This window comes from Parasteatoda tepidariorum, chromosome 1 (genome assembly GCF_043381705.1).
Source record: "Parasteatoda tepidariorum isolate YZ-2023 chromosome 1, CAS_Ptep_4.0, whole genome shotgun sequence".
NCBI lineage: Eukaryota > Metazoa > Arthropoda > Arachnida > Araneae > Theridiidae > Parasteatoda > Parasteatoda tepidariorum.
The window spans coordinates 45,482,751-45,510,271 of NC_092204.1; the positions used below are offsets into that span (position 1 = coordinate 45,482,751).

At 28.2% G+C, this 27,521-nt stretch overlaps 1 protein-coding gene and 1 long non-coding RNA gene across 2 annotated transcripts in view; one reads left to right on the forward strand and one right to left on the reverse strand.

The window, feature by feature from the left end:
• Positions 1-456: 456 nt before the first annotated feature.
• On the reverse strand, positions 457-16,768 carry LOC122271201 (uncharacterized). Its single transcript, XR_006226236.2, has 3 exons — positions 16,524-16,768; positions 12,740-12,897; positions 457-1,539 (listed from the first exon to the last, which is right to left on the reverse strand). It is a non-coding gene; the product is annotated as an uncharacterized lncRNA (long non-coding RNA).
• A 24-nt stretch (positions 16,769-16,792) lies between these two features.
• Positions 16,793-27,521, forward strand: part of LOC107446074 (division abnormally delayed protein) — a 161,551-nt gene continuing 150,822 nt past the window's right edge. The window contains exon 1 of the mRNA XM_016060607.3: positions 16,793-17,428. Within this exon, the coding sequence (XP_015916093.1) occupies positions 17,206-17,428 (223 nt within the window). The 5' untranslated portion in view covers positions 16,793-17,205. The remainder of the gene's footprint in view (positions 17,429-27,521) is intronic.

The window sequence follows — 27,521 nt, forward strand, 5'->3', positions numbered from 1 at the left end:
GTTTCCATAGAAATGAAATACAGTTGATTTTACCATATTCAGGAAGTTTCCACCATACTTCTTTCCCACAGATGGAACAACATAAGTCATAGTTTCAAAATAATCAATGAAGAAAGGGGAAAAAAACAAACAAAAAACACTACGATTTCAATGGAAGAAAAAGATGTTTCTATGTGTATTGTTTTGTTATCAATAGGAATTTCAAACACTCGCATAACACCTATCTAGAAACAATAATGAACAGATTGACTTAAATAAAAAGAAAGACATATTTATAAAAAGTTTATCTTGTCGTTAAATCGACCCAAGCCCTTAATTCTTGTTATCGAATGAAAATTGAAGAAACTTATAAAAAGCCTATCAGTAAACAATACTAAAAATCAGCTTGCTGTAAAATTTTACTTATGGAAAAAAAAAAAAGTCTGACCTATTCTTATAAATCCTCACGCTATTTTTTAACAAATTTTTATTTCTCTTTTATGGTTTCCTTTCCTATTTAATTTCAAATCATAAATGTACTTCAATGACCTTTAACATTTACATTCAATTTTAAAATGTTACCAAAAATATGTTTTATGAAAAAAATATTGGTATGCATAAGAAGTCCAGCGGATACCAAGTTGCATTTTACGATTTTACTTAACACAGTGTTCTACTTTGCAGCTTGATAACTTTATTACCACAAAATTATAGAACTGCTTTATCTATAAAATTTCTTAACTTTATCTTTCACTTCCATCTGTCTTGAAAGCTGTAAAACTTGTTAATTATATGTCTGCATCTGAGATGTTTTTTTTAAACATATTTTTCCTTATCCAGAAGAGAGCGACGGCAAAAATGTGCGTCGAAGAAGGTCATTCACATGGTAAGGTTTCTCCGTAGTCCCAAATCAAGGTCTTTAAATAATGAATGAAAAAGAAAATGTGTAAGAAATTGCAGCACGTCTATCCTTGCCTCACCTAGCTGGCCATTCTTTCTTTTTCATCAAGTGACGTCATTGGGTGGGCGACCAATGGGAAACCGAATAGGTCTGGAACATAAATTTATTGTTTTTGTTGTGTCTGGCATCCTATTTCGGCATTTCATCATGTTTCGGTTTCCGTTTTGTTTAACAAAATCTCATTTGTCTCTTCAGGTTTCATTAAAATGTAATTAATATTTGATTTTATACTTTGTGTTTCAAATGAGGAAAAATATGTTACAACTGTTGAAAAGAAATAGTTTATAGTAATAATTATTATTCTTTACCGTTTTGTATCAAAACTCGAGCGAACACTTGTTCCAAGTCCGTCATTACCACTGCATAATCACTTTATTTTTTACACTCTTCATTCTATTTTTTCATAAATATTGTGTTGTATTTTTAAAGTTTCTTCTTTTTTTATTGTATTTTTAATATAAAATACGTTACTTCAATTTGAAAAAATGTATTCAGTAGCATTTTTCTCACACATTGTATCAAAACTCGAGCAGGCTTCTAGAAATATTCTTTCTTCTCAATACCAATGTATTTTAAATATAGTTTCTTTCCTTTCTATTCTAAAAATAGAAAAATTACTTCAATTTGAGAAAAAAATAAAACTAATAACATTCCTTAATTTTAAATAAAAAAAATTATATAAATTTGAAAAAATTTAACATTTGTTTTAGAATTAATACAACATTTTAGCGTTTTTCTTTCTTTTTTTTCTTCTTGCTAACAGAAATAATATAGTGTATAAGCATTGACGAATGTCTTTTTTTCTTTCTTCTGAAACCTGTTTTTAATTTCTTGTAATAACTCCTAAACAAAGCCTTTCGAGGATAAAAAAATAAAATTTGTTTTTCTCCGAATGAAGATTTTTTTTTCCCCCAAGTTTCCCAAGTTTATCTTCAAAATTCCTTCCCGTTTACAACATGATATATTTTTATTAAGCAACTTTTTCCTGAACAAATCATTAAATAAAAAATCCTAGAGCTTTTGATGATGCAAAATAAAACACTAAATTTTCAAATTTCAAATTATTCCATATTTTACAATGATACTGCTCCAAGTTTCAAAACCAAAGAGCAAGTTCGTAATTTTAATTGCGCCAACAAGGTGTGAGAAATAATGCATAGAAGCTCTTTTGAAAAATGAACTCAGAATAGATAAAAACATTAAAAAACCAATGTTTCAACTCAAAATACATAACATCTAAACATTCATTATAAATGAAAAATAAAAAAAAATAAGAAAAAAGATAAGAAGGTGCCAAAACAAAAACCTTAATTACCTTTTTTAGAATAAGCTCTTGTGTAAGCAGTCAGGCTTTTACCTTATGCCTCATAATTCCTATCCTCAGATTGATTTTAAAGATCTCGGTTAGATTTTGGAAGTTTCATTAGAAGTTTTCATTTTATACGCGAGGGGAAAAAATACAATAGAAATGATTTTCCTGGAGAATATTTGAATCACATATGTGCATTGCAAGTTGAGGATTAATTGGTGTTAGTATGAAACACTAAAAACAAACACACACACACAAATAAATTAAAATAATGAGGCTAATACGAGACACGTTGAAGAAATGAAATAAGATTTGCGTTTATTTTGTGTTTTTATTTCGTTTTATTTCATTTGTGTTTTTTCGAAATATACATATATTCACGATAAACATTTAAAAAAAGAAAAAAAATTTAATTTGGTCGAAAACCTTTTTTTATTAAATTTCAAAAAAACTATCGTATAACACTTAAAAATAGCTTAGGTAAAGGCTTCTGAAAATGTTTTTATTCAGTAAGAATTGGTCATTAAAGCGTGGGATATGTTTTATGTATCCTAATTTCCATACTGTCAAAGTCAGGAGGTTAATGTTAAGTGAATAAAGAATGCTATTTATTAAATTAGCATTTTCAGATCAATGATTTATTATTGTGTGTCTTTTTCTTTTATAATTTCTTAAAATACTTTTATTTTACGCTAAAAGCTCTTCAACTTACTAATCTGTTTCCCGTGGTTCAAGAATAAGTAACAAATATCAAGAATAAATAACAAATTCAAGAATAAATAACAAACTTATTTAACGAAATTATTTATCTGAAATTACTATTTGATAAGTTTTAATATTACTACTAACACATTTCTGAGACAAACTAAAGAAAAATTGTGCTATATTAACCTTAATCTAAGACAGTGTTATTTGTCCCTATTTTTCAAAATAAATAAGAAATAAAAATTTAAAGGAAAAAATGAATCTTTTATATGATACGCTATTGAATTTGTTTAGATAATTTGCTTAGGAAAAAATAAATTAAAAAATTTAATCGAAAATTGTAAACATACTGTTTTTAAGTAACGGAACGACAATTTTTGAGACGAAAAATCATTACTGAGTTGCTAGTGGGGGGAAGTATTACAATACTTCTATAAATATTACAATAAGTGTTACAATAAAAAAGATTAATAGGATAATTCTTAAAAAAAAAAAAATGAATGATATTCATTATATGATAGCATAGCAATTATTTTTTTTAAAGAAAAACTACAAAGTAAGATATTTTTTGTTAAAAAAAAAAATAAATAAATTTTCACAATTTGATTGATCACTGTTTGTAAATACATTTTAAGCCGATTGGACAACATTTTTAAGAACAAAACGACACAAAGATTCAATATAGAATGAAACGTTTTATGTTTTCATTCACGTTGGCGTTCTTGCGTACATAACTTGAAACAAGTAATTTTAAAAACCTTTGGTGCTGTACTGGATGAAAGTATAGTAGAAAGAGTCAGTGCTCTTACGGAAAAGCTATTTGCTTTCCTGCAATAGCCTGCGTTTCTGTAAAACTGCTTTCCTGCACAACAAACTGAAGTATCTTCCCTTGTTTGAGAGAACAGACGTGGAGGAAAATCTATGATACAATTTTTTTTTTCTCAGACGCCATGGATTGATGCTGATGAGTAAGGCCCAGATTTTGATGACATTTGCATTTTTCTGCATTTTTTGCATTTTTGAACATTTTTTGTCTTTTAGAGCATTTTTTTAGATTTATAGGGCATTTTTCTTGAAATTTTGGTGCGTATTTTGCATTTTAATGCATTTTTTGAAGTTTTCTGTCAATTTTTTACAATTTTTATTATTTTTTATCAATTTTCATTATTACACTGGCTTCCAAACAATGAAGAAAATCTATAGGATATTAACAGGTGAAGCAAAATCTTTTCAAATTGAAGAAGAATTGTCAGTAAGTGAGACCGTCTTTTTCAAGTACGCACCTATAACATCAGTAGACGTTGAAAGAAGCTTCTGCAGGAATGAAAATTTACTTTCAGACAAGAGACGCTCGTTTACATTTCAAATTATCAAAAAACATTTAATAATCCAATGTAATTCTGATATTTAGTAATATTATGAGATGGAAGTTGTTATATCCATTAAAGTTTCTATACAAAATAAAAATATTTTGGTGTCAATATATTTTCCTTTTTTTGTTATTTTAGGATATAAAACAAATTTTTCAAACTTTAATGAACGCAGAACAAGTATTGCATTGCTTTATATCTTTTAAATGACTCATAATAGTTTTAAAGAGCAAAACATTTTATTAATTCAATATTTTTACTTCATTTAAGGCATTTTTGCGCAATTTTTGCATTTTTGCGCAATTTTTGCATTTTTAAGGGCATTTTTTGCCCTTTTTAAGGGCATTTTTTGCAACTTTTTAAGGGCATTAGTTGAAATTTTTTAGGTCATCAAAATCCGGGCTCTACTGATGAACGTTAAGGATAGTCAGTATTTTTTGTCAGTATTATTTTTATGTTTAGTTAAATTAAAAGTCATTTAAATTGATTTTACAGTGTAAACATACACTAAGAAAAAAAAGTACTGTCAGAACTACTGAAAATGGTGAAATTTAACGTGTTTCTGACTCTATGGGAACACCAAAAAGCTCAGCAATTTGATCCAAAGCTCTTTGGTAATGATTCTAGTAAAACTAACAAAAAAATAGGGTTTTATGTTGTGAGATAAATTTTGGTAAAAGTAGTAATTTTTCCTGATACCTTAGAGCATGTCATAATAACCATTTATTCGGTTCAATTTGCTTTTCAGTTTTGTATTTTTTTACTTAATGTATGATAGTAAGAACTATAATTTTTTGAAAACCAGAATTTGCGATAAACGTATATGAATATAAAAATTACCAAATGAAAGGTTTACGTACCGTATATTTTTATTTTATAAACCAGAATTATGCTCTTTTCTCTTCCAGAAATGTCATTACCACTCAGTATACAATCTTGAAAGTTTTACTATGTATTTATTTTGAGTAACTATGTATGAAATAAGGTTAAATTTTTGAGATAATTCATGAAATATATTTTTAAGCGTTGAACTGCCATAGGAAGGAATTTTTTACACTATTGTTCGGTAAATATTTTTTTAAATAAAAAAAATTCTTCGGTTAAATTTTCACCTCAGTATTTGAAAAAGTGTATATTTAATTCCTACGAAAAATTTCAAGTCCCTATATTTAATAGTATTTGAGTAAAAGGTACGCGCAATTAGGCAGTTTAATATTGTCAGTATGACGACTCCCCTTAAGAGTTTTCAAATGAGTATCACCACTCATCACAAGTTTTATTAGTTACCTGTTTAGTTTGTATCTAGTATAAAATGAAAATGCTTAAATATTTTTGAGAGCCTTTTACCCAATGATCAAATTTAAAGAGCGATTAGAATTGTTTTCTGCCATACAATTAATCGATAGAATTTTACTACCAGCATTTTTAGAAAGGTGTTTAAGTTTTGTTTTAAGTTGGTTTATTACCTTATATTATATCTGACTTATATGACTGATTTTATGATACCTTTTGGTCTAATATCAGTCATAAGACGATGAAGCGGTATTCGACTAATATAGAGGTGAAAAGTTAATTTATGTTTAAACTCGGATACTTTCAATATCGATTATGAACCTGCTGGGTAAAATTAATGCAGCATTATACCTTTGTAAGTCTTTTAAAGCAAAATTTACAGTAAAAAAATGCTTCAAATTCATCTAAATCAGTTTTTGTAAGCTTGAACAAATATAGAAGCCTATTTTTTAAAATCTAAACGTAGACAAATGAGCAGTAGAAAATTATCTATTGAAAATTTATAAGTGAATAATTTTCTAACTTTTACGTTTTTAGAAAAAAACAGTAGAAATCTTCAAAATTACCTAGCATCATTTCTTCCAATCTAATAAAGCGAATTCTTTATTAGCTTGGTACTTCTCCTAACTACGATACTTCTCATAAATTTTACAAAATTGTTAAAATTTATCGGACACATTATTTTTTTCTGTTAACGTTTAATCTGTAACATGATTTTTTGAACTAACACTGCGGTGCGTTTGAATTTTGCAAATTTGGTGGCTCCCCGTCTATGTAAGATCGGTCAGACGTATACGAGATATATTAAAAGTGAATATCGTTCTAATTTTTATGTTCAGATTTTTTAAATTAAAAAAAACGTGTCTCATGTTATTTTTCTCGTTTAGTTATATTTATTTCATCTTTATAAAATATATTTGGGTAACCGCATCGTCCCAGATGTGTTTGAGTTATTTTATTTTTCCAGCAAAAGATAACATTTAGTTGGTAGGATCAAGAACAAATTAGAAGTCACCTATTTTTTGTTCCTGAATTATTTGGAGGCTAGTTTTTACTAGTAATCTTATTACAATAAAATTTATTTTAAACTAATAGGTTCACTCTCAGAAATTAAATTCACTTTCACGATTCAGCAGTCCTTATATTTCGGTAATCATTTTGACTCGAAATCACGTGATTTATGACGAAACGCGAACTCTCAAATATATGGCGAAAATGTTTCCTCAACTCGAAACCTAATCGTAGTGCATTATGGGTGATTGTTAACTAGAATGACGAAATTAGAATGAAGACTAGATGAACGAAAACTAAGCGACGAAGGCCTGTCTCCTGTACGATGGTCAAGGTACAAGGTCGATGGTTAGCCAGATACCAGTAAGATCCCGGTATCGAATGCCATATCGCGGACATGGGTGTGAGATATCTTTCTATACTATCTATCTATATATTATTTACTTATTTTGTAAAAAAATAGAATGACGAAACATTTCTTTAACTTTGACGAAATTAGTTTTCTCGAAGAAGTGACGATAGCTATTTCGTCACTTTGACAAGAAATTTGATCGAAGCGTATACCAGGAAACAGTTTCGTCAAAAATGAAGAAAGTACCGTGATATTTGAATATCCACTTTTTACAGTGTAACAGGAATTCGAATCTGCAGAGTATTATTTTAAAGTAAATAAATAAATAAAATAAAGAAATGAATGAAAGGTAGATAAAATTAAACCACTCGGATAAGTACGAGTGCCATCATACAGAGATGTCATAAAAATCTTTTTTATACCGGGTACTTTTTATACCGGGTATTTTTTTTACCGGGTATCTTTCTATACCGGCTACTTTTAATACCGTCTATAGAATATTTTCAAATTATGTACCCAAATTGCCCCCATCACTAATATTTTTTTAATGATTTTACTAGTTTATAACTGCAGTTTAAACGATAGAAAGCAATATAATTTATAATTATATGAAAATGAACTTTTTAATCCAGAGATATCCCATCTTCAATAGAAAAGGATCTTAATTAGCTGGTAATTCCAGTCAATAATGTACAGGAAACGGAGATTCCCTACAGTGTTGAACGCGGAGATCTGTATCATGTGTTCGACCACTTTTCACCCTTGTACTTAATTCGTAGGTGGTCTTTCTTTAGGGGGAAACACTTAACAGGTATGGGGGTCGTCCAACACTGCCGCACATTTTATAGAATTTTCATTTTACTTTCGAAAAACTGGTTTCTTGCCCCCCACGTGTGATTTCTACCTCCCATTCAATAGCCACGCATTCTGGAAAAGTAGGAAAGGACGAGGAATTTGGCGAGTAAAGGAGGAGAGATGGGAGAATTCATGGAACTATTTTTGCATTTTATCCTCAATTTGGCGCAAGTTTTATTTTAGCATTAAAAAACGTGTATGCTAATGATTTAATGCTGGGACTCTGGATACAAGGCATTCTACATTCTATTTCAAGGTACTCTATTAGTAAGCGCGAAAAAAGTGTCTGAGATGACAATAAACAGATTTGATATTAACAATATTTAGGATCCTGGACACAAACATTCTGTTTGAAGGTACTCTATAAGTATGCCCAAAACAAAAAGAGTAAATTGGATTCTCGCAACATCTGAAATTCTGGGTACAAAGTTTGAAGGTACTCTGTCAGTATGTACAAAACAAGAAGTGAATAGGTTCATGTTCACTATTCGAATGATTGAATGAATAACAAATTTGGTACAATTTGAATCTACAACAAGAGATTCTAAAAATAGTTGTATCTTTAAATCATCTGTACCATACAAACAGAGACAGATAATATAATTAGTTACAAGTGCTAAAATGTATGACCAATTACCTGGACCCTCTTTCATCCACCTTGAATGTACTACCAAAGAATGTATTGCCGCCTTGAATGTATTACCATTTCTTTGGTATTACTATGCAGTATGAATGAACTTCGAATTGGAGCATAGGGCTCCTATCATAGCTTTCCATCTCACTTTGTTTGTGGTCAGATATTTTGCCTCTCTCCTCGTCTTTCGTATTGTTTTCAATTCATTTACAAACGTCATGTGTCAAGTATTTTTAGGTCTTCCTCTTTTTCTATTGCCTAGAGGGTTCCAATCAAAAACTTGTTTTACTTAAAAATTTTCAGGTTAACTTGGAACATGACCAAACCATTCTCATTTACATTTTTCAATTGCCAGATCAATCGGTTTCTGTATTGCTTATCAATAGTTTTCTGGATTAAACATTTTATGAAACCACTTGATACGCAAGATAATTCTTAAAACACTTGTTAATAAATACTTGAAGATTTTTCATGTTATTTTTAATGCAGTGCCATTCATACAGTAGGACAAATTTATCATTAGTACTGAAAACTCTCATTTTTGTTGAATTTGTTAAGTTTTTGTTGAGAATAGCATAACTGCATCGGGCTTTGTTTAATCTATTTAGTATATCTTCATCAGTCCTTCCTTTGGCGTTAATTATGTTTCCAATATACGTAAAACTGCTTATCCACTCTAGTTTATTATTTTCTAAGAATATATCATTTAATTGTTTAGGATTAATTTTCAAAATTTTAGTTTTATTTTGGTTGATAATAAGCCCCATGTTCATTGCCTCTATGTTTAAATTGTTTGTGTTTGTTTGCATGTCTTGAAGGGTGGTGGTCAATATACATAAGTCATTTGCCAAATCAAGATCAGATCTCCTGTCAAACACTACACTTAAACGCTAAACATAATTTTCAATAAATTTTAGATTAACTTTTTTTATTACTTATTATAAAATAAACTAGTATAGGTGAAAATTTCAGAAATCCTTCTGATATATGCATTAATTGATGTAAAATTAAAATTGTATCATTAATTCGATTATAATTATTTGTAACATAAAATTATTTCTTCTTTTTCATAGTGCTACAGCCGACTGTGTGCTTTGGCATACTGCACTATGTTCTTAACATTCCTATTCTTAGCTTTAGATTTCCAGTCGGTAATTTTCATTACAGTTGGAACATTTGTCTTTTGTTACATCATATTACCATCTCTTTTTGGGTCGTTCTCAAGGCTAATGGAGGTTATTAGTTTCTAATTCAAGATTTTTCTGTCTCAATTTTTCTTCATTATTCCTTTATGATCCAGCCACAATATCAAATTGTTTAAACAAAATGTTTTCAGGCAAATGTTTCTTGCATTAACTCCTCACACTAGTAACTTTTTGAAATAAATGATTGCTATTTTTTTATTTTATAAAAAAAGGCAAAAAAAAAGTGAAATTAAACTAGTAATATTTCTGTCAAGCTTTTTTTTTNTTTTTTTTTTTTTTTTTTTTTTTTTTTTTTTTTTTTTTTTTTTTTTTTTCTGAGGGAGAAAAGTTTTGAGCTCCATCCTTGGTGGGATAAAAATAAATAATTCCTGGAGAAGACGAAATAATACTGAACTGTATATAATCTACAGAGAGCCAGATTTTGTGAAATTCATAAAAATAAATCGAATGAACTGGGCAGCTCACATTTTCAGAAGGAATGATGACTCAAATTTAAAGAANAGGGATAATGCATTTCATAAAAATTTGGCGACCCCCAAAAAACTTCTGGCGACCCCCACAGGGGTCGCAACCCCTAGTTTGCGCACCACTGCTCTAAAGGATAAAAACTGGCGAACAAGTGTCAAAAGTAGAGAGAAGTGGATTCGAATTCATAGGAAGGCACTGGCCCACCCTGGGCCGTCTAGCCAAATATGATGATGATGATTCCTGTCAAGTGAAGATTAATTGAAAAGAAAAACAACCAAACGGTTAATTTGTTTACAATATGATATTAGTATGTATATATTACTTTTTATAGGTTTCATTTTAAATTATTTTAAAACATATTGATCAAACTTGTTCACAGTCTATCAGTCTAAAATCATGTTATTACTACAAGATTAATTGTTTTCGCAGGAAAAAAGCAATAGAAATTAAACTATTTGAAAGCAAATAATATTAAGCTTTTTCATTTCTAATTTAAACAAACTCATATCAAAATCGGTCTATAAAATGAGACAGCAATAAATGCTTAGTTAAAAGTTTCCTATTTTAAAATTGAGCAAATAAAATACACATGTGATGATTACACATTTACGTATCTTCCTTTACAATTGCACTCCAGGGGAATTTAAAATTTCAAAACACTTGATTTAAGTTCGTCACCTTCTAATGTTAAAATATAAAATTTTATTGCCATTTTGCATCGGAAGTGTATTAAAAGAAAAATTTTAAATTTTGAAGAGTTTGAATTTATTTCTGTATAATAGTTTGTAATCTAAGTCTGTAACCCTCAAAGTAGCCTGTAACCCACATTTGTAGTTGGTAACCCACAAAGAATGATTGAAAACGATTCTTAAACTATGAATCTATGGCATTTTAAAATCGTTTTGGAAATTTTATCTCTGTTAAATAAATATAGATAGGTTAAATTATTTTTCGGGGTGCAAGTTATTCTCTGTAGCAATAAATTGTAATAATTCTTATAAAAATTCGAACTAAATATAAATTCTAAGTACAAAGTTGTTCTCTATCTTAACATAAGAATTTTCATCAACCTAAAAGAAAGTAGAACTTTTTTCCCTTAAAATTTCATAAAAAAAACAGCATATTGTTGACTGATAAAAAATATATCTATAAAACCATTAAAGTAATTTACATTTTTCGATTTTTAAAATTTATTTTATCTTTTGAAAGCGATTCTATACATTTACCTTTCAAAAATCGTTTTAGAATTTTTAGTTTTATTTAATCTTTTGAAAACGATTCTATATATTCACGTTTCAAAAGTCGTTTTAGAATTTTTAGTTTCTTTTTTTAAATAAAATTAATAAACTATTTTCCAGGTTACAAATTACTCTGAAACAGTTCACTGTATGCATATCTCTTGTCAAATAAATGCAAAATTTCCCTCTGGCTTAGCATTAGGATTCATCAGCATATCAGAACTTTTTTTCTTACAAATTTTTTGAAAAATATTTTCATTTTTTTCACTAAAAAAATTTACGCTTTTAAAAAAAGACAGTAATATTATTTTAAAATTCTGTTCAGTATTATCAAATGCTACTCATGAAAAAAATATTTCTTGAAAAACATCAAAGTAATTGAACTGCTTAACGCGTTGTGAATTCTAAATTCAGAATCTCTAGTGCAGATGTCGATTCTCATTATGATAAAAATCTTAGCGGCAGGATCTTTGCTCTTTTTCACAAGAGCAATTATCGCTTATGATTTGAATTTCAGATTTATACACTACATAGGCATGCTGAATAATTTTCAAGCATTTCATTTATTTTAGATTAACTGAAACTAAAGAGGGCAATGCTCACGATACGATAGGAATCATAAAGACGTCTTGATGAAATTCGTTTAGATTTTTTAGTTGTTGTAATGTTGCTTTTTAATGGAAGATATATATTAGCATATGTAAAAAAGACGAAAGAAATAGCTTATAGTATTGGGCAATAAAATAAAATAAACGTTTCATGTTCAGAAATATCATAAGTTTGTTTCGGAAATGAGTGAAACAACTTAATAATCCAATGTTTTAAGTATTTTTCCAACCAATATTAAAAACGGAGAAAAAAAAACCCTAATTTATGTTTCCAATAAACTATCATATTTCCTAAATAATTTATCCGTAATTACATACAGATATATTTTGTGTGTAGATTGTAAGTAATTTGCCTTATTTCGGTGTTAAAATTGCAAATTATAGCATATAAAAATTAGGTATTAACCTATTATTAATTTACTTTTCTTTTAATTATTATTATTTTTTTTGTAATAGCGCTTATTAGTTTAACCTAGAACCTAAGTTAGTATGCCTGATTTTAATTCAAATATACCGGAATTCTTTTGTCTTATCTTTTCATTTTTAAAAGTATTAAGTAATTCCGAAATTCTTTTCTTTTAGGTTATTTTTAGCCTGTATGATGGTGCATCAATACTTTGTTAAATACTGTGATAATGGTCGTTATATTCAGAATTGTATGAGTAACCTGTGTTTATCATATAAAACAATTCTTTTTCAAACTAAACAATTTTGCAAAAAAAAAAGTGTTTTAAAATAAAATAAACTATACCTCTAAAGAGTAAGTAAAGAGTGAATCACAATAATGCGAACATTCATTATCCTTTTTTTCTTTTTGATAGACCATCATAAACGCTCCATATCAAGTCTTGGGTTGAAGAAACTGCACCAATTGATGTTTGTCCTCTTGGATTGATTTTCAATGTTTGTCTGCAATGGATTGAATTAGTTTTTAATTCCAACCAATATACGTTTCTTAAAATTCTCTTTCTTCTTCGGTATTGAAATTACCACCAAGACAGTAATTTTCAATAAGTTAATCATAAAAAGAACATAAAAATACGTCGAATTAATATTATGTAAAAAGATTTAAAATGCGCGCAAGTGAAAGTAAAAAGAAAACACTCAGTATGTTAAACAAGAAGCTCCAAAATTATCGTCTGTTTTTTTCTTACTTTTACTTGATCTTGCTGCGTTGCTTTTTTTATATTTTTTATAAATGCTTAAGTTAGCCTGATTTTTATAACTCTCACAACTCTTTGTAACTGGCCGATGATGTAGTCGAAAAGTGTGTGGACGTGGAAAAAACTTAACCCTCCCCTTTAAATAAATAAATATAAAAAAATAACTAAAACAAATAAAATAAAAATAAATAAAACTTGAAGTTATGATGTTTTCGAAATAATTTCTTATTAAAAATACAATGATAATTTAATTAGGTACTTGAAAATTGAAAAGTTATAGTAAAAGTTGTTTTCATAAAATAATATTTTAAATTTGTAGAAATTTTCTACTTACACATCAATGAGAATTGTGCTGCATTTTTTTTTACACATGAGTCTTAGAACAGTTGTTTCCATCATCTAATAGAATATTGAATGATAGAAAATTCCGATTGCAGTAATAAGACTTACTAGAATCAATTTATTTTTTGTCAAAACAAAACACTGATAAATTTCTCCTTTTAAACCAATATTTTTGTGGTCCTTTACCGTACTTTATAATAAAGTAAAGAAAAACTGAAACTAAAAAAAAAGTATTACAGAAAGAATGTTATCGCCCCTCATTAGAATTTTTGTTAACAATTTATGAAGATAGACTATGTGGTAAAAACAAAGTAATTTGAATTGGGACCCCCTGCTTTGAGAGTACATTTATTGAAGTGAGCAATCAATGTTTACTATAGTCCTAGAAGTGGTTGTACTATAATGAATGCGAAAAGGAAATGATTTGACCTTATCAAAGAAAAAGAAGTCTAGAAAGTGATAAAGTGCGCAAAAAATTCATATAATGTGGTCGAGATGTATCAAATGTGCGTCAGAATAAACAGCAATGCCTGAATTGTTTGAAAGGAAAGCATACTTTTCCGTACTATTTCTTCATATCAAATATGTAATGATTCGACTCTAACAGTTCTACTTATATTGATTAATTAAATTTAAGAAAAAAAAGAACACAAAAGTCATGGCAACTTTGTTATCTATTAAAAATTTAAGAATGATTGTTATTTTAAATTAGAAATTCGCAGAATTAACGCATTTAAACTTGTCTTACGTAACCCCACTAGATTAAAATACCTTATTCGACTGCAATTGACTGGAACCTAAGTGATTCTAAAACCACCGTAGATCGTATATCTCTTAATAGAAATTATTTAAAATATTCCATACGTCAAATTGTGTAAAAAATGAAAAAAAAAATCTTTTAAAATATAATGATATATGTTACACTTAATAAAATCGTAAACTTAGTAGAGAGGGGAAGAAAAAAAATTTCGTCGAAGCTACGCGCCGAAACTTGTTCAGTTCAGGGAAAAGCTTGCCAAAAAAAGAAAAAGAGAGAATATGTTGGGATGGGGGATTGAAGAATGTAAAAAAATATAAGATGTGACCAGTGACCTAAGCTTACCTGCCCTTCAGAACGTGTTGTGGTTTGCATTAGTCACCTTTGATCAAGTTTCAACACGCCAAATATTCGATGAAGGCCACAGTATAAAAATTTGCTTTTTAATTTCTGAAGAATCTATTCTTTTATATATTAGAATGAACTTGTTAAGTTCTTTATTTTAGACTAAAATTTATAAAAAGTATTTCTTTTATTTACAAATGCATGTTTTTGTCTAGTTTAGATACCAAATGATTATAAAATATAGATAGAATATTTAAAAGTGTTATCTTAGTATTAAAATTCATATATAGATTTAGATTTAGTTTAGTAGATTTAGTTGTTAGCTTTTAAAATATAAACATAAAATATGACAGCAAAAATAAATCTATAGATTTAGATACTCATGAACTTAGAAAATAAAATCGAGGCTATGTATATTTTTCTGCTTATTTTTATTCATTGTTTTTGATTGCCATAATCATGCTTATCCTATGTTTTAAAATTTTTTTAATTTAAAAATTCCGGAAGATGTGTTGAGCGACTGCATTTGCTTGGATGGATGTTTATTTGTAACTAATTGTTATTTATTTCTGATTAAATTTAAGCAGGAGTAAATGATATATTTTAATAATATACATAAATAATATATTTTAGGCGAGGATTTTCCTCCTGATAAAATTTTGTGAATTTAATCAAGCGGAAAATCATTTGAAAGAAGTACTTTTATATTAAACGACTTGTTTTAACGAAAGTACTGTTTTATCCTCTTAAAACTTAAGATTTAACTTCTAGTAGAAATGATGATTTGCTTTGTGTTTCTAAGTAAAAAATAATTTAATTAACTAAAAAAAAAAAGAAATGAAAATTTTAATAAATAACAAATTAAAATATTAATTTAACACAACTTTGCTTTTTAAAAAAAAAAAAATAGTCTGTACAATATATAATTGGCTACTTGTAACTAAAGAAGAGGTAAAGTGATTATACCTAACTATGTGATTTAAATCATATTCAATTGAATACCTGTAAATGACGTCACGCGTGTGCTGAACTAAATTGGCTTTTGAATTGCCATAGAGCCCCTGAATTAGACTGACTATAGTATAGGAGCCTTAAATTGACAAATGCCACGATTTATCTTTGATGACGTCACTTGCAGGTATTTAATTGTATTTTGTACAAATAATAAAATATCAGTTATGGACAATTTTACTTTTAATGCAAAAAAAAAAAAGAAAAAAAAAAAAATTATCACATTTTTAAGAAACTTAAGCTGTACAATAAATTATAATTTGAGATTGATGGATTATGGTGAGGAATTTCTTTTACGGTGTTTTTTTTTATGATGTGTTAAAATTTGAATCAAAGAGGTATCAAGAGGTTAGGGAAGTTTCTAAAAAAATTACTACACTTTTTTATCCATTGAATTATTGTTTTAAATAAAAACTAACTTTTCCACCTAACTATTTCATTATTGTAATTAAAGTACTGATAAAAAAATGATGTCCTGCCCTATTTTAAAAGTTTTGATGATTCCCTAATTTGACAAAATTAGCATTGCTCTTTTAAACAATTCGTGGGACAGGTAAAGACTCATAAAACACTCTGAAAATCTAGACTCAAACAATTCAATTTATAGTGAGAAAAATATGTATTTTAGGCTTGAAATATCATTAAAATAGGTTTGAAGTGCCAGTTAAATGACTAAATTCCTTTTACATTTAACCATTAATTTGCCACCACTTTTTCTATTTTACTCAATTACTTACTTAACAACTCAATCGATGTAAATCACGGGTGCTTTTATCTGAAATATTTCCCTAGTGTTTATCAAAGAAACTATTCATAATGTACGAAAATATCCTTAATTTTATTTCTTCGTAGAAAAATGTGTCTTAAATATTAAAACTGATTTCAAAGAGTATAAATTCAAGAAATAGATTTCATACTCGCCGCTAATGGAATTCCAAGCATAACAATGCCAAATGTTATTTGTTGTAGGTACATATAAACAAATTGTATTACAAACAGGTGAAGTTAAACTTATATTGTTTTCTTAAAAATCTTACTAAGATTAATGTGTTTCTCGAGAACACTGTATTTAACAATTTACAACAGCAAATGATCCCACAAAGCGGGGAGATAAAAATCGTTTACGCCTAACTCGTGGAAAATGACATGTTTAAAAAGAACGAAAAGGTAAAAAGAAACAAAACAAAAAGAAAATTAGCAATACCGCATTCTATAGTCGGCGTCTGAGACGTCTGTGCGACGCCACTAGTAAACAAGTAAAAAAAGGGGGGCAAGAGCATCTATATCCGACAAGAAAAAAAAGTACAATTCCATTCCACCCCGCCCGAATTTAAATTTATGATCGCTTGGCGACATTCCTGAGAAATATGGCCGCCAACGTCGAAACCTCTGCAACCATACACACATCCTTCTGTGAAAGAAACAGTTCGTTTAAAGATTGTGCCGTGTATGGAAGTAGGCATAGGAGTAACCTAGTAACTTGCAAAACATCTGATAGGGTCTCCACACAAATCATTGGAAACAAATGATTTGTTACTAGGTGTTTGTTAAATGTGTTTGAATTCTGTTTTCCTTTCGGAATAAATCGGTTAACTAATCATGGCTCCTGGATTTAGTGTAGTAGTGTGTTTTGTGCTGGGATTCATTTTCTTTTGCTGTAATGTTACCGCATCTTCTCTCAACAGATCCACGGAGAGTTCCAAAGTTGTGACCGAACTCAGTGATTATGTTTTCAGTAATAGTTCCTGTCATGAGATTAAGAAAACGTTTGTGGATAATAAAATCGGTACTCTGAAGGATACCACAGATATGTCACACGAAGGTAAGGGTCATCTTTTTTAAGTACGCTTTATGCTATGTAAATGTCATGTAACTTCTCATTAGTCTTATGTCAAGGTAATGTTTCCCGCTTCCTATTATGGTCATATTGAATCATGCCACATGTTTAATAATTGTGAGTTGTTTAGTCAATGTTTGTGAGTAGGATCTTGGTTCACTTAATTAATGTAAGGGTTATGCTAATATTATGTCATGTGACTAATATAATAAATGAATGAAGGTAGTGATCTTTTATATTTTTTATCATGGTTAAATTTATTTATATGAAAAATTTGACTTATGATTATGAATAGTTGGGTCTTGGCCATTATTAAAATAAAGTTTGGGGAAAGGTCATGTTTCTATTATGTCACGTAACGAATTTAATCATTTGAGTGTTTTGTCACGGTGATGTTTTCAATTTAGTCAATATACTTTTCTTATAATTATGAGTAGTTTAAATCCTAGTTAACATTTTGTTTTAGAATAGGATCATGGTTCGATTACCTAATGTCAGGGTCATGCTTTATTTAGTAATACTATTAATATTATAGTTTTGTTATCAACAACGAGTTATTATTATGCCTATGCGTTTGAAATGAATCACATTGAAATAATTCTCTAAAATTAGAATTTTAAAACTGTTTCTAAAAAATCTATTTTCTCTTTGTTTGATTTGTTTCGTAACATAAAATTTTAAATAAATCACGCTTGTTGTCTGTTGTCAACATTTTCTACCACCAAAAAATATACTTGATTTCAAATTTAGTCATCTAATGGTGAGGTAACTTTTGTTATTCTATTCTATTCATTATTCTATATTTCTTATTATTCTATTGTAAAAACCTATATCTTATGTATTATAAACTAGATTTTTGAAATATATTTTCTTTTGATAGATATTTAGTGTAATATAAGAATATTAACAACGATAATATAGTGATCAATATCGCGACGAAAGATAAATATTGATTACGATAATGCCGTGAGTGTTGTTGCTAATAATAATATCGAGCATTATCGATGTTTATTGATTACAATAACATATTGAGCTATGATGAATTTAATTTCTTTAAAAATAACATTTTGCCAATGTAAATTAGTTAAAATGTAAAATTTTTATAAATATCATAAATGAGCGATATTTTCAGACGATATATTTATTGTGTTATTGAAATTTTGTGCGGCTCTAAAATTCTATTTATTCCATCTTTTTACTGGCAAGAAAATAATATACATATTTAGTGTTGTGTGTGGCTGTATTTAATTATATATATTTTTACTTGATTATATATTTTATATAATAGGCTTAATCTTTAAATAGTGTTAATGTTTGAAAGTAAATTTAGTTCATGTTTCAAATATTTGCATTTGTGTTTTACATAACAAGGGATTCAATCGAAAACAAAAATATGGTATTGTTTTAGTTTGCATGCTGGCGGTATTATTCTCAGAAGAATTTTTTTTCCTTGTATTTTTTACCCACTGAGCTTCACGCAATTCTGTATTTTTTTTATTTTTATTATTATTAATGGATTATGACTTATGTATTAAGGGCATGAGTTTAGACAAACTCTAATATATTAAGTTTGGATATACTCTAATATATTCTTAATTTCATCATAATTCAGTTTTATGTCAATATTAACAAAAAAAAGACCAATTTAAAAAAAAAAAAATTTTTTTAAATCTCTCTTTTTTTTTTTTTTACGTCACTTGTTATACATGTCTAAACAGAAGAATAAGTCGTTAAAAAAATAAAATCCTCTAAAAGCTATGAAACATAAGTAATTTTTTTTCTTTCATATTCTTATTAAGTATACAAGGCACTAATATTATATCATTTTTATCATTCCATGTCCAAAAAGTTTTATCTATTTAGTATTATCTTATTAACGATACTAAGTGTACAATATCAATTTTATATCCGTAAAAATGATGATAAAATTCTGCACCGGGGACTAAGTTATATTTACATCGGCTTCCAAAGCTAGACAAGTCTGCCTCCTTCTGAAGTTAGTTTCCTTCTAAGGCAGACGGAAGTAATTGATGAAATAAGGAAAAACGTTTAAAAAATTGGTGAAACTTGTTTAATTGGATTCTCATTTTTTTTCCACACCCACACACGTAGGTATAGCTTAACGATTTTAAATAGTGTGTAGTTTTGTTTTTATTTTTTAGTACTTCGGCGCAGAGTCGTCGTTAGACTTACAAAAATTTCATTAAAACATTTTGCTTAACCTTTTATAAATTTTTGCTGGTAATGTTTTTTTTGTGAAGTTCCCTGGAACAGATCACTTAGGATTACGTTATGTTTACCTTATTTATTGAAATTCGATATTTTTTTGTGAATTTTTTTTTTTTTTTTGGAATATCATTTCTAAGAACTAGCGATAAAAATGTTTTGCTACTAACATATTACTAACTATCATTTTAAGTTTTATTTTGAAAATATGGTATTTTTTAAGGTGATATCTAAATCAGAGTCTGTGGCATAGAAGTGAGGAGTTATCAGTGAATAAGCCTTACTAAATGAATCATGTAAACATGTTTAATTGCATTTTGTTTTCTAATGTTACCAATTTGATTTATGATTAGAAGCAGGTATTGTTGATTTAAATCACAATTTTAGTTGAATGATTATTTTTTTAAAAAAAATCATTGATTTAAGTCAAATGTTTTTCTTAGTTTTAAAATTTACTGTAAGTTTTGTTGTGTTTGTTTACATTAACAAATTTACAAAAGTATGTAGTGTGATATAAATTAACAGCTTTTGAAATGACTTTTTAAAAAAAATTTTTTTTTTTCTAACAAGGTTACAAATATTAGGAAATTTTTCTTTACATATTACCCAAAAAAATTTTTTTTTCATTTAACTTAGGGATTTTTAAGACTGTTTTTCAGTTGTGTCTGATACATTTCTGTTTCGTTTTCAACAAAGTTTAACCATACGTTTGCAAGCATTGAATTAACAATATCCCTCAATAAAATTTGAACAATTGGGAATGTATCAATCAACTTAAGGTATTCAACTTCTTCAACACATAGCAATTTCTTCAAGCACCAATAATTTCCTGGATACTGATAAATAACGTATACATTATCAGGGTCAGTCTAGGTTTTTCTGAGAGGTACCTATTTTGTGAAAATTTAGAGATAATTTGTGAAAAATTAAAAACTATATCGAAAAATCAACACAAAAATGTTGATTTCTAGTTTCTTAAGGGATACAAAAATAAAATTTTAAGAAAAAGTATTTTGTGAAACTATCGTTTTTCGTCAAGTTGAATTTGTGAAACTACCGTTTTTCCTAAAGTTGAATTTGTGAAGGTACCGCTAAACGGTAGTAAATTAGGAATGGGCAGACCCCTGATAATACTGATGCACATTTATCTTAGCTTATGCACATTTTATCTTAATATCTCATTATATTGTCAAAATATCTCCTTATATCTCATCATTTGATAATATATTTTTTTATAACTTAAAATTCGATGGTCGTGCAGTACTTTTTTAAAAATTGAAGCCTGCTTTATATGACACAAATATATTATATAGTTTTATTTTATAGAATTTTCATTTGTAGAATTTTATTCATTAAGCAGAATTTATAATATATTTTAAGCCGATATCAAGGGTAATTTAATTTGCTTTTAATATTATTGGTAGTCTTGCAATGTTTTGATTTTTAACTTAGAGACTCATCTGAATTCATTTTATACAAGTACGTTTTAACGATTTAAAAACAAAAATTTTTTTTTGGAAAGAGAAACAAAACTATCTGTTCTTTTTTATTGATCAATTAATTCGTTCTTTTTTTAGATTTTTATTATAACTAATATTTTATGGAGAGATTGATAAACGGTAAAGTTGGCTTCGTTTTATTTACAACTGCCTAATTAGAAATTAAAATCATGTGAGCATAATGAGAATTAGTGTGGATTAGTTATGTTAAGATTAAAGTGAAAGTAAAAACAGTTCTGTTAGATTAAACATACCCATGTTGATGCAACCACTCTCTGATTCATTAATTCCCCTAAAAATGGTTCTTCCATCAAGCTCGTTAATTGTGTCGGTATATGCCTTTCAGTTTAGAGCATGATTTCATGGTGTTCCTCAGTACTGATTTATTGATTCTTCACCTTTTTTTATTCACCTCGTGAGAAGAACGGGTGTTCAACTAGTGTTTAATAAAAATTCTGCTTCGAAGGGTTAATAACCAAGAAATTGACGAAAAAAACCCCTATGTTTCATGCATTGTTTAGGCTTAATCAATTGAAAACATTGATGATATTGTCAATAATGTTCTAAATTAATCTTGCTTCTGTAAAAGATTTAAAAATATAACAGTAAAAGGAAAAAAAAAAGATGTTTTAATGTAATTTAGTCTTATAAACGAATCAAATGTTGTGCAGTTTCTGCCCCCTTCTTATTTATGGCTGAATTCCCTCCCTCTTACATTATTATTCTTATAAAATCTTAACAGCTTCCGAGTTAGAATTGTGCTCCCGTCAGTTCAAGTTCAAATCTTTGTAGAAGACCTGGCGTAGACGTTTATTGATCGTTTCACTGTGAGGTGCGCAACGTGTACATTAGGTTTTAAATTGTGTTGGACTACATATGAATGGAGCTATGCCTATCCATTAAAACATTTAGACACTTTTGATCGCATTTCGAGATAGGTTTATACGTTTCAAGTGCTTTTTTTTATGTCTGTGTATTAATATAATAGGGAAAAAAAAAAGAAGTCTCTAGTGGAAAAATCAGTGGACTACTGCATTTTGCCAGTTTCTTCTGGTTTAATAAAAATTCTTCTGGTATTTGTGTATTTTAGAAAATTTCCTACAATTGAGTAAGTTTAGAAGAAAAAAAACCCCTATTGAAATACAGTTTTCACACAATTTATTGCTTTGCTTGAATATTTGAATAAGTATTACTAATACATAATGAAGCGAGCCTCCTCGTTTATAGTGATAATTTTTTTTCGTTAAAATTTTCGGTTTATTTTTATCCATTTTGTAATAAATTGAAAAAAAAAAATCTTTTAACTATCAGTAATAAATTACGTGTCTATTACTATTCAAAATTGTGAGTTTATATAATTAAAAAAAATTTCTATTTTAATTTCATTTAATGTCAGTCATAAATGAAAAATATTGCAGACTATTCGTAGTTATTAGTGTAAAGTTTTTGTATATTGATGACAATAAAAATTCCTGAAGTTCCCCATACGTAAAATATTTAGTGTATCACGTAACAGTTATTATAATTTTATATTTTGTAAAATCTACAAGATTTTTTCCTAACCATGTAATAGTAGCTTTTTAATTAAAGCTGGACCATGTATGGAGGTATCACGAAATATCATTCTTTTTTTTAATAAAAAAAAAAATTGCGATAACGATGTATTTAAGTGTATTCCCATGATATATCGTGATTACCATGTGTTTGATAAATATTGACGTTACTTTTATTGTTATCGACAACGATAGTTATCAATTACTATAATATGACTATAATTACGGGTTATAAAATAATCCGTCGTGGGTTAGTTGCCAACTACTTTTTTAATTATGGTTAAAGAAAATTTGTTTTGGTAACAAAAAAATCGCCCACTAAAAAAGTAATGAAAATTAGTATCGATAGAAAAATCGTAATTTTATGACAATATATCGTGATGTTAAAATTTAGATATTATTAGACACTAGTTATAATTTTTTGGCATTGTTTCTAATGTTATTCCGCGTCTGAATTTGTTGGCTATTACGTTCATTTCTAACCTATCATTCATTTATCATATTATCTATTAACATAACTAAGAGCGTTTGCCTCTTAATGAGGTGACCCAGGTTCGAATAATAGTGGTGGTTGGTTGATACATTTCCTGATGTAAGTTAACCTCCGTGGTAGAAGGATTTTGGGTTGCCATAGACCTAACTGTAGATTTTCGTGATTTTTCTCTCCATGTGACGTAATACGGGATAGTCCCATCAAGAAGTCCTCCATGAACGCTAGTTTGTCCCATTAAGCAGGAATTTTCTTGTCTTCTGGGTTAGGTTCAAAATTTCGAGTCTAATGAGTTGGAACATTGATAGTCTTTAATTCAGAATTGGGTCGACTGTTCAACGCCGGCTATAAAATAAAAATTAAATAGCATATATATACAGGGGTCTGTCCAGACATTTTGTGAAAGATCCGTTTTCCGTGAAATTGTGAAAAAATTACATTCTTTCAAGCAGGGTCCGCTTTTATGAATTTGTGCAAATAGGGTCCGTTATTGCAAAAAAAATTTTTTCAAGGAGCTTTTAAATTGTAAAGACGTACAAGATTATGCTCAACACTGTAAAATTATAATTAAAAAACTTAAATTTTAAAAAATAAACAACAATTGCTGCTTCTAAATTAGAGATGCAACATACAAATATTTGGTATTAAGCCTATACTGCTGAACGCAGAATATTAATTTCGGACGAATAATGGAAGGATCGTCTGCCGAAGACAAAACTTAATTCGTTTACATCCATCTTTCTTGTTTTCTGCCCTGGAAAGGGTTTATTCGATTAACAAAATAATAATGAAGATAAACAAATTTGTGAAGGGTCCGATTAAAAGAAAAATCATTTTGTGAAGGATCCGTTTTTAAGTTAAAATATTTTGTGAAGGATCCGTTTTTATGAAAAGATATTTTGTGAAGGGTCCGTTAACGGACCCAAATTTCTTCTAAACAGACCCCTGATATATATATATATATATATATATGTGTGTGTGTGTGTGGTACTAAATCTCCACGTTATTAAGATAGCTTTAAGTTGGAATTTAAGAATTAAAGCTGGATTGTTGATTAACATTTTGACTCTGATTATTTATATATATTCTCAATTCTTCATAATGTTTAAATGTAGTGAAGAACTTCCAATATCTCTGCGTCGCGTGATTAGTTTTATTTTATTTTTATAACCTAAATTTGTTAATTTTAAAAATTGAAAGTATGACTAATAATTAGATAAATAGGATTTTAAATATTTTTATTATGTTCGAAAGTTTTAATTTTTTTTTGTTAATTTATATACTGTAATGCATCTCACTATCACTGTTTAATTTCTTAATTTCGTCTCCATTTTCTAAACTATTAAAAAAATTGCCATGACGTTTTAGAGAAAAATCTTCGTGAACATTTGAAATTTTTTTTGTTGGGATATAGGTTTTTAATTCTCTCACGTTTTTACTCTGATTTAAAAATCTGCGTGTAAATCTTTATTTATTACAGAATCCTTTTTTCTGAATAAATTTCATCTCAAAATGATGATAGCAATAATCTGCGCTTTCCTTTTCAGTTCTAAAAAAAAAATAAAAGCTAATTTATGTTTCTCTCTCTCTCTTTTTCTGAAAATTTATTTTTATTTTCTCGGAGATTGATTCAATTTCACCGTATCACGCAGGAATTGTAGGCCGTAACAAGATGAAATGAACATACTGAAAAATATCGATTATTTTTTCAGTTTTTGTTGTAAGTTATCAAAAAGTTTTTTTGATATCTGCTATAGATCACAAAACCTGTCACCAAACTTTAGTTTGTTGAAGATGATCGAGAACGGTATTTTTTTGTCAGGATATGGTGTTTTTGATCCCTCAAAAAATGTGTGGAACCTAAACCACGTATCTTCTACCCTTCAAAATTTCTATGCTGTTTTCTTAAAAGTACATCTTTTCTGTGTAATATTTTTAAAGCAAGTTTTAAAATAAACTGCGTGTTACCCGCTATTATACTATAAAAATTCCATATCAAATTATGGTATAAAACACTTTGGGTGCATCATCCGTAAAATCCATTTTACCGTAATTTTTACAGTAATTTTTATTTAGAGTGATTTTAATTTTAATATTACGCAAAATCAGATTTTTTGTTCCGTAACATGTTCTGGTTAAAATCGATTTTTTTTGGTAAAAATACTGGCACCCACCCTGGGTGCCGGTACTTTTTACCGTCACTTGATCCGGAATTCTTGCCAGTGCGTAAGTAAATACGTAGATCTTGACTTATTTTACCTTATTATTATTTATTAATTTAATTCTTCGTGCAAATGCTATAAAATATTTAAATTTTGTTCAGTGCATTTACAAAAAAATAAAAGTAGTACTTTGGTTGGCGATACGGTAAAAAACAGTGCAGTAGTTCAGAAGCTTCATAAATTTGCTGATCACTGCTGTAAATGGAGTACACTAAAAAGTTCTGGCACCCCGAGTGCCGGTACTTTTTACCGGAACTTGATCCGGATTTTTTACAGTGTACTATTACATAATTCATATTTGTCATTTTGAAATAAGTAGCATAGCCTAGTTATAAATGAATTTCATACACTCTAATAAAGTATATACACTTACGATACAGGTACCACTATTTTCCATTTTAGTGGGTTGCATTTTCTATTTTAGGTTATCGAATCGACACAATAACATAATTAAATTATTAATGTTTATCTATTTGAGGTTGCGTTCATCTGTATATGTTTGTTTCTTTCCCTTATTTCCTAAATTAATTAGGTTTTTAACTCTGCCGGTACCAGCACTATAATATATTATTATTTTCATATTTACTAAGCTCTAGGAAAGGTGTTATCCGTTCCGATTATTTGTTAATAGAAATAAGATGTGAAGAATAATTTTTACAAAATATTTAGCTAATTTTTTTTCTTCTAATTTAAACTTTTTTTTTAAAATAACCAATTGATTTTTAAAAAAATATTTTTCAAAAATATCTTCTCATGTTTGTATTAAGGATTAAATTTTTATTGGTATATTCTGAGTCTTCTTAAAACTTATATAATCATTACAATTGTTAGTACTATGTGATTTTCATGTTAATGATTTATAATAACTTTATTAATTCATTTTTATTTTATTAAATGGAAGCCTAAACTTTCGAAACACTTCATGTATACTACATTAAAGTTAGTTTAAGTACTACTAGTACTAAGGAGTGCACATTAAATATGAGTTCGGACTTGCTTTTGGAGATTCTAGCCTGAAAAATTTTAATCCGAGCCCAAGATGCATAGGATTACTTAGAGTCTGAGTCCGTCCGAGATCTACGTCGATTAAAGACCAAATTTTGTGGTCTCGGTATTAGGCGTTTGTTGCCCAAACAAGAAAATTAAAACCTTTTTACCACAATTAATTAATAAATATTATTATTTTTTTAATATTTAATAACTGTGCAAAACTTTGTTTAAAAGTAGTAAAAAAGTTAATGAAAATTTTCCTTGAATTGATGAAAATCTTTCACCCAAGAAAATTTTTTTGTTACGAAAATTTTCTGTAAATTAATTATTATGAAATTATTTAAAAATTCAGTAAACGAGCCCGTCTTAGGGCACATGCAAATCAAAATACCTAAATTGAAAGGGTACGTGGTATTTTGCCATTGAAATAAATTTAATTTGTCTTTTTCAGCGGTTTAGTCCTTGTTCATATACCGTTTAATAAACTGACCCAAAAGTGTCGAAATATCGTTAGAGGCTAGTAGAATTAAAATGGCGCTTAGAAGTGAGGAGGTTGCAGGTTGACAAATTTTGAAATATCGCCAGAAGGGCTCCCATTCTTTCTATCTGTCTACTGAAAATATAAACACATCATGAAAGTTGAATCATTATTGTAATGATTATTTAATTTTAACAGTATATAAGGATATTCTGCTGGTCTGGAGTTTCAAAAAAATTAATTAAAAACATCACTTATTTAACTAGAGATTCACAATCTTTTTGTAACAGCGGATCACAAAAAAGAAATAGAAAATGCAATGAATTATTAAACCTGCTATCGTAAAAATATTAAGTGTGCTCAGATCCTGTTTAAAAGTAACATACGTGATTCTCACGTCCTTATCTAATTCCTATACTCGATTACAGTTAAGAAAAATCAAATAAATCAGTGTAATGAATGTAGTTAAATCTTACAAATATAGGTACAAGATTATAAGGCAATTTACCTCGATGCAGTCAATCCCACTTAAATACCTTTGGTTCCAGCTAATTGTATTCAAATAAACGGATTATTCGATTGTAAGGGGAATGTATTAATATATATGTGTGTGTGTGTGT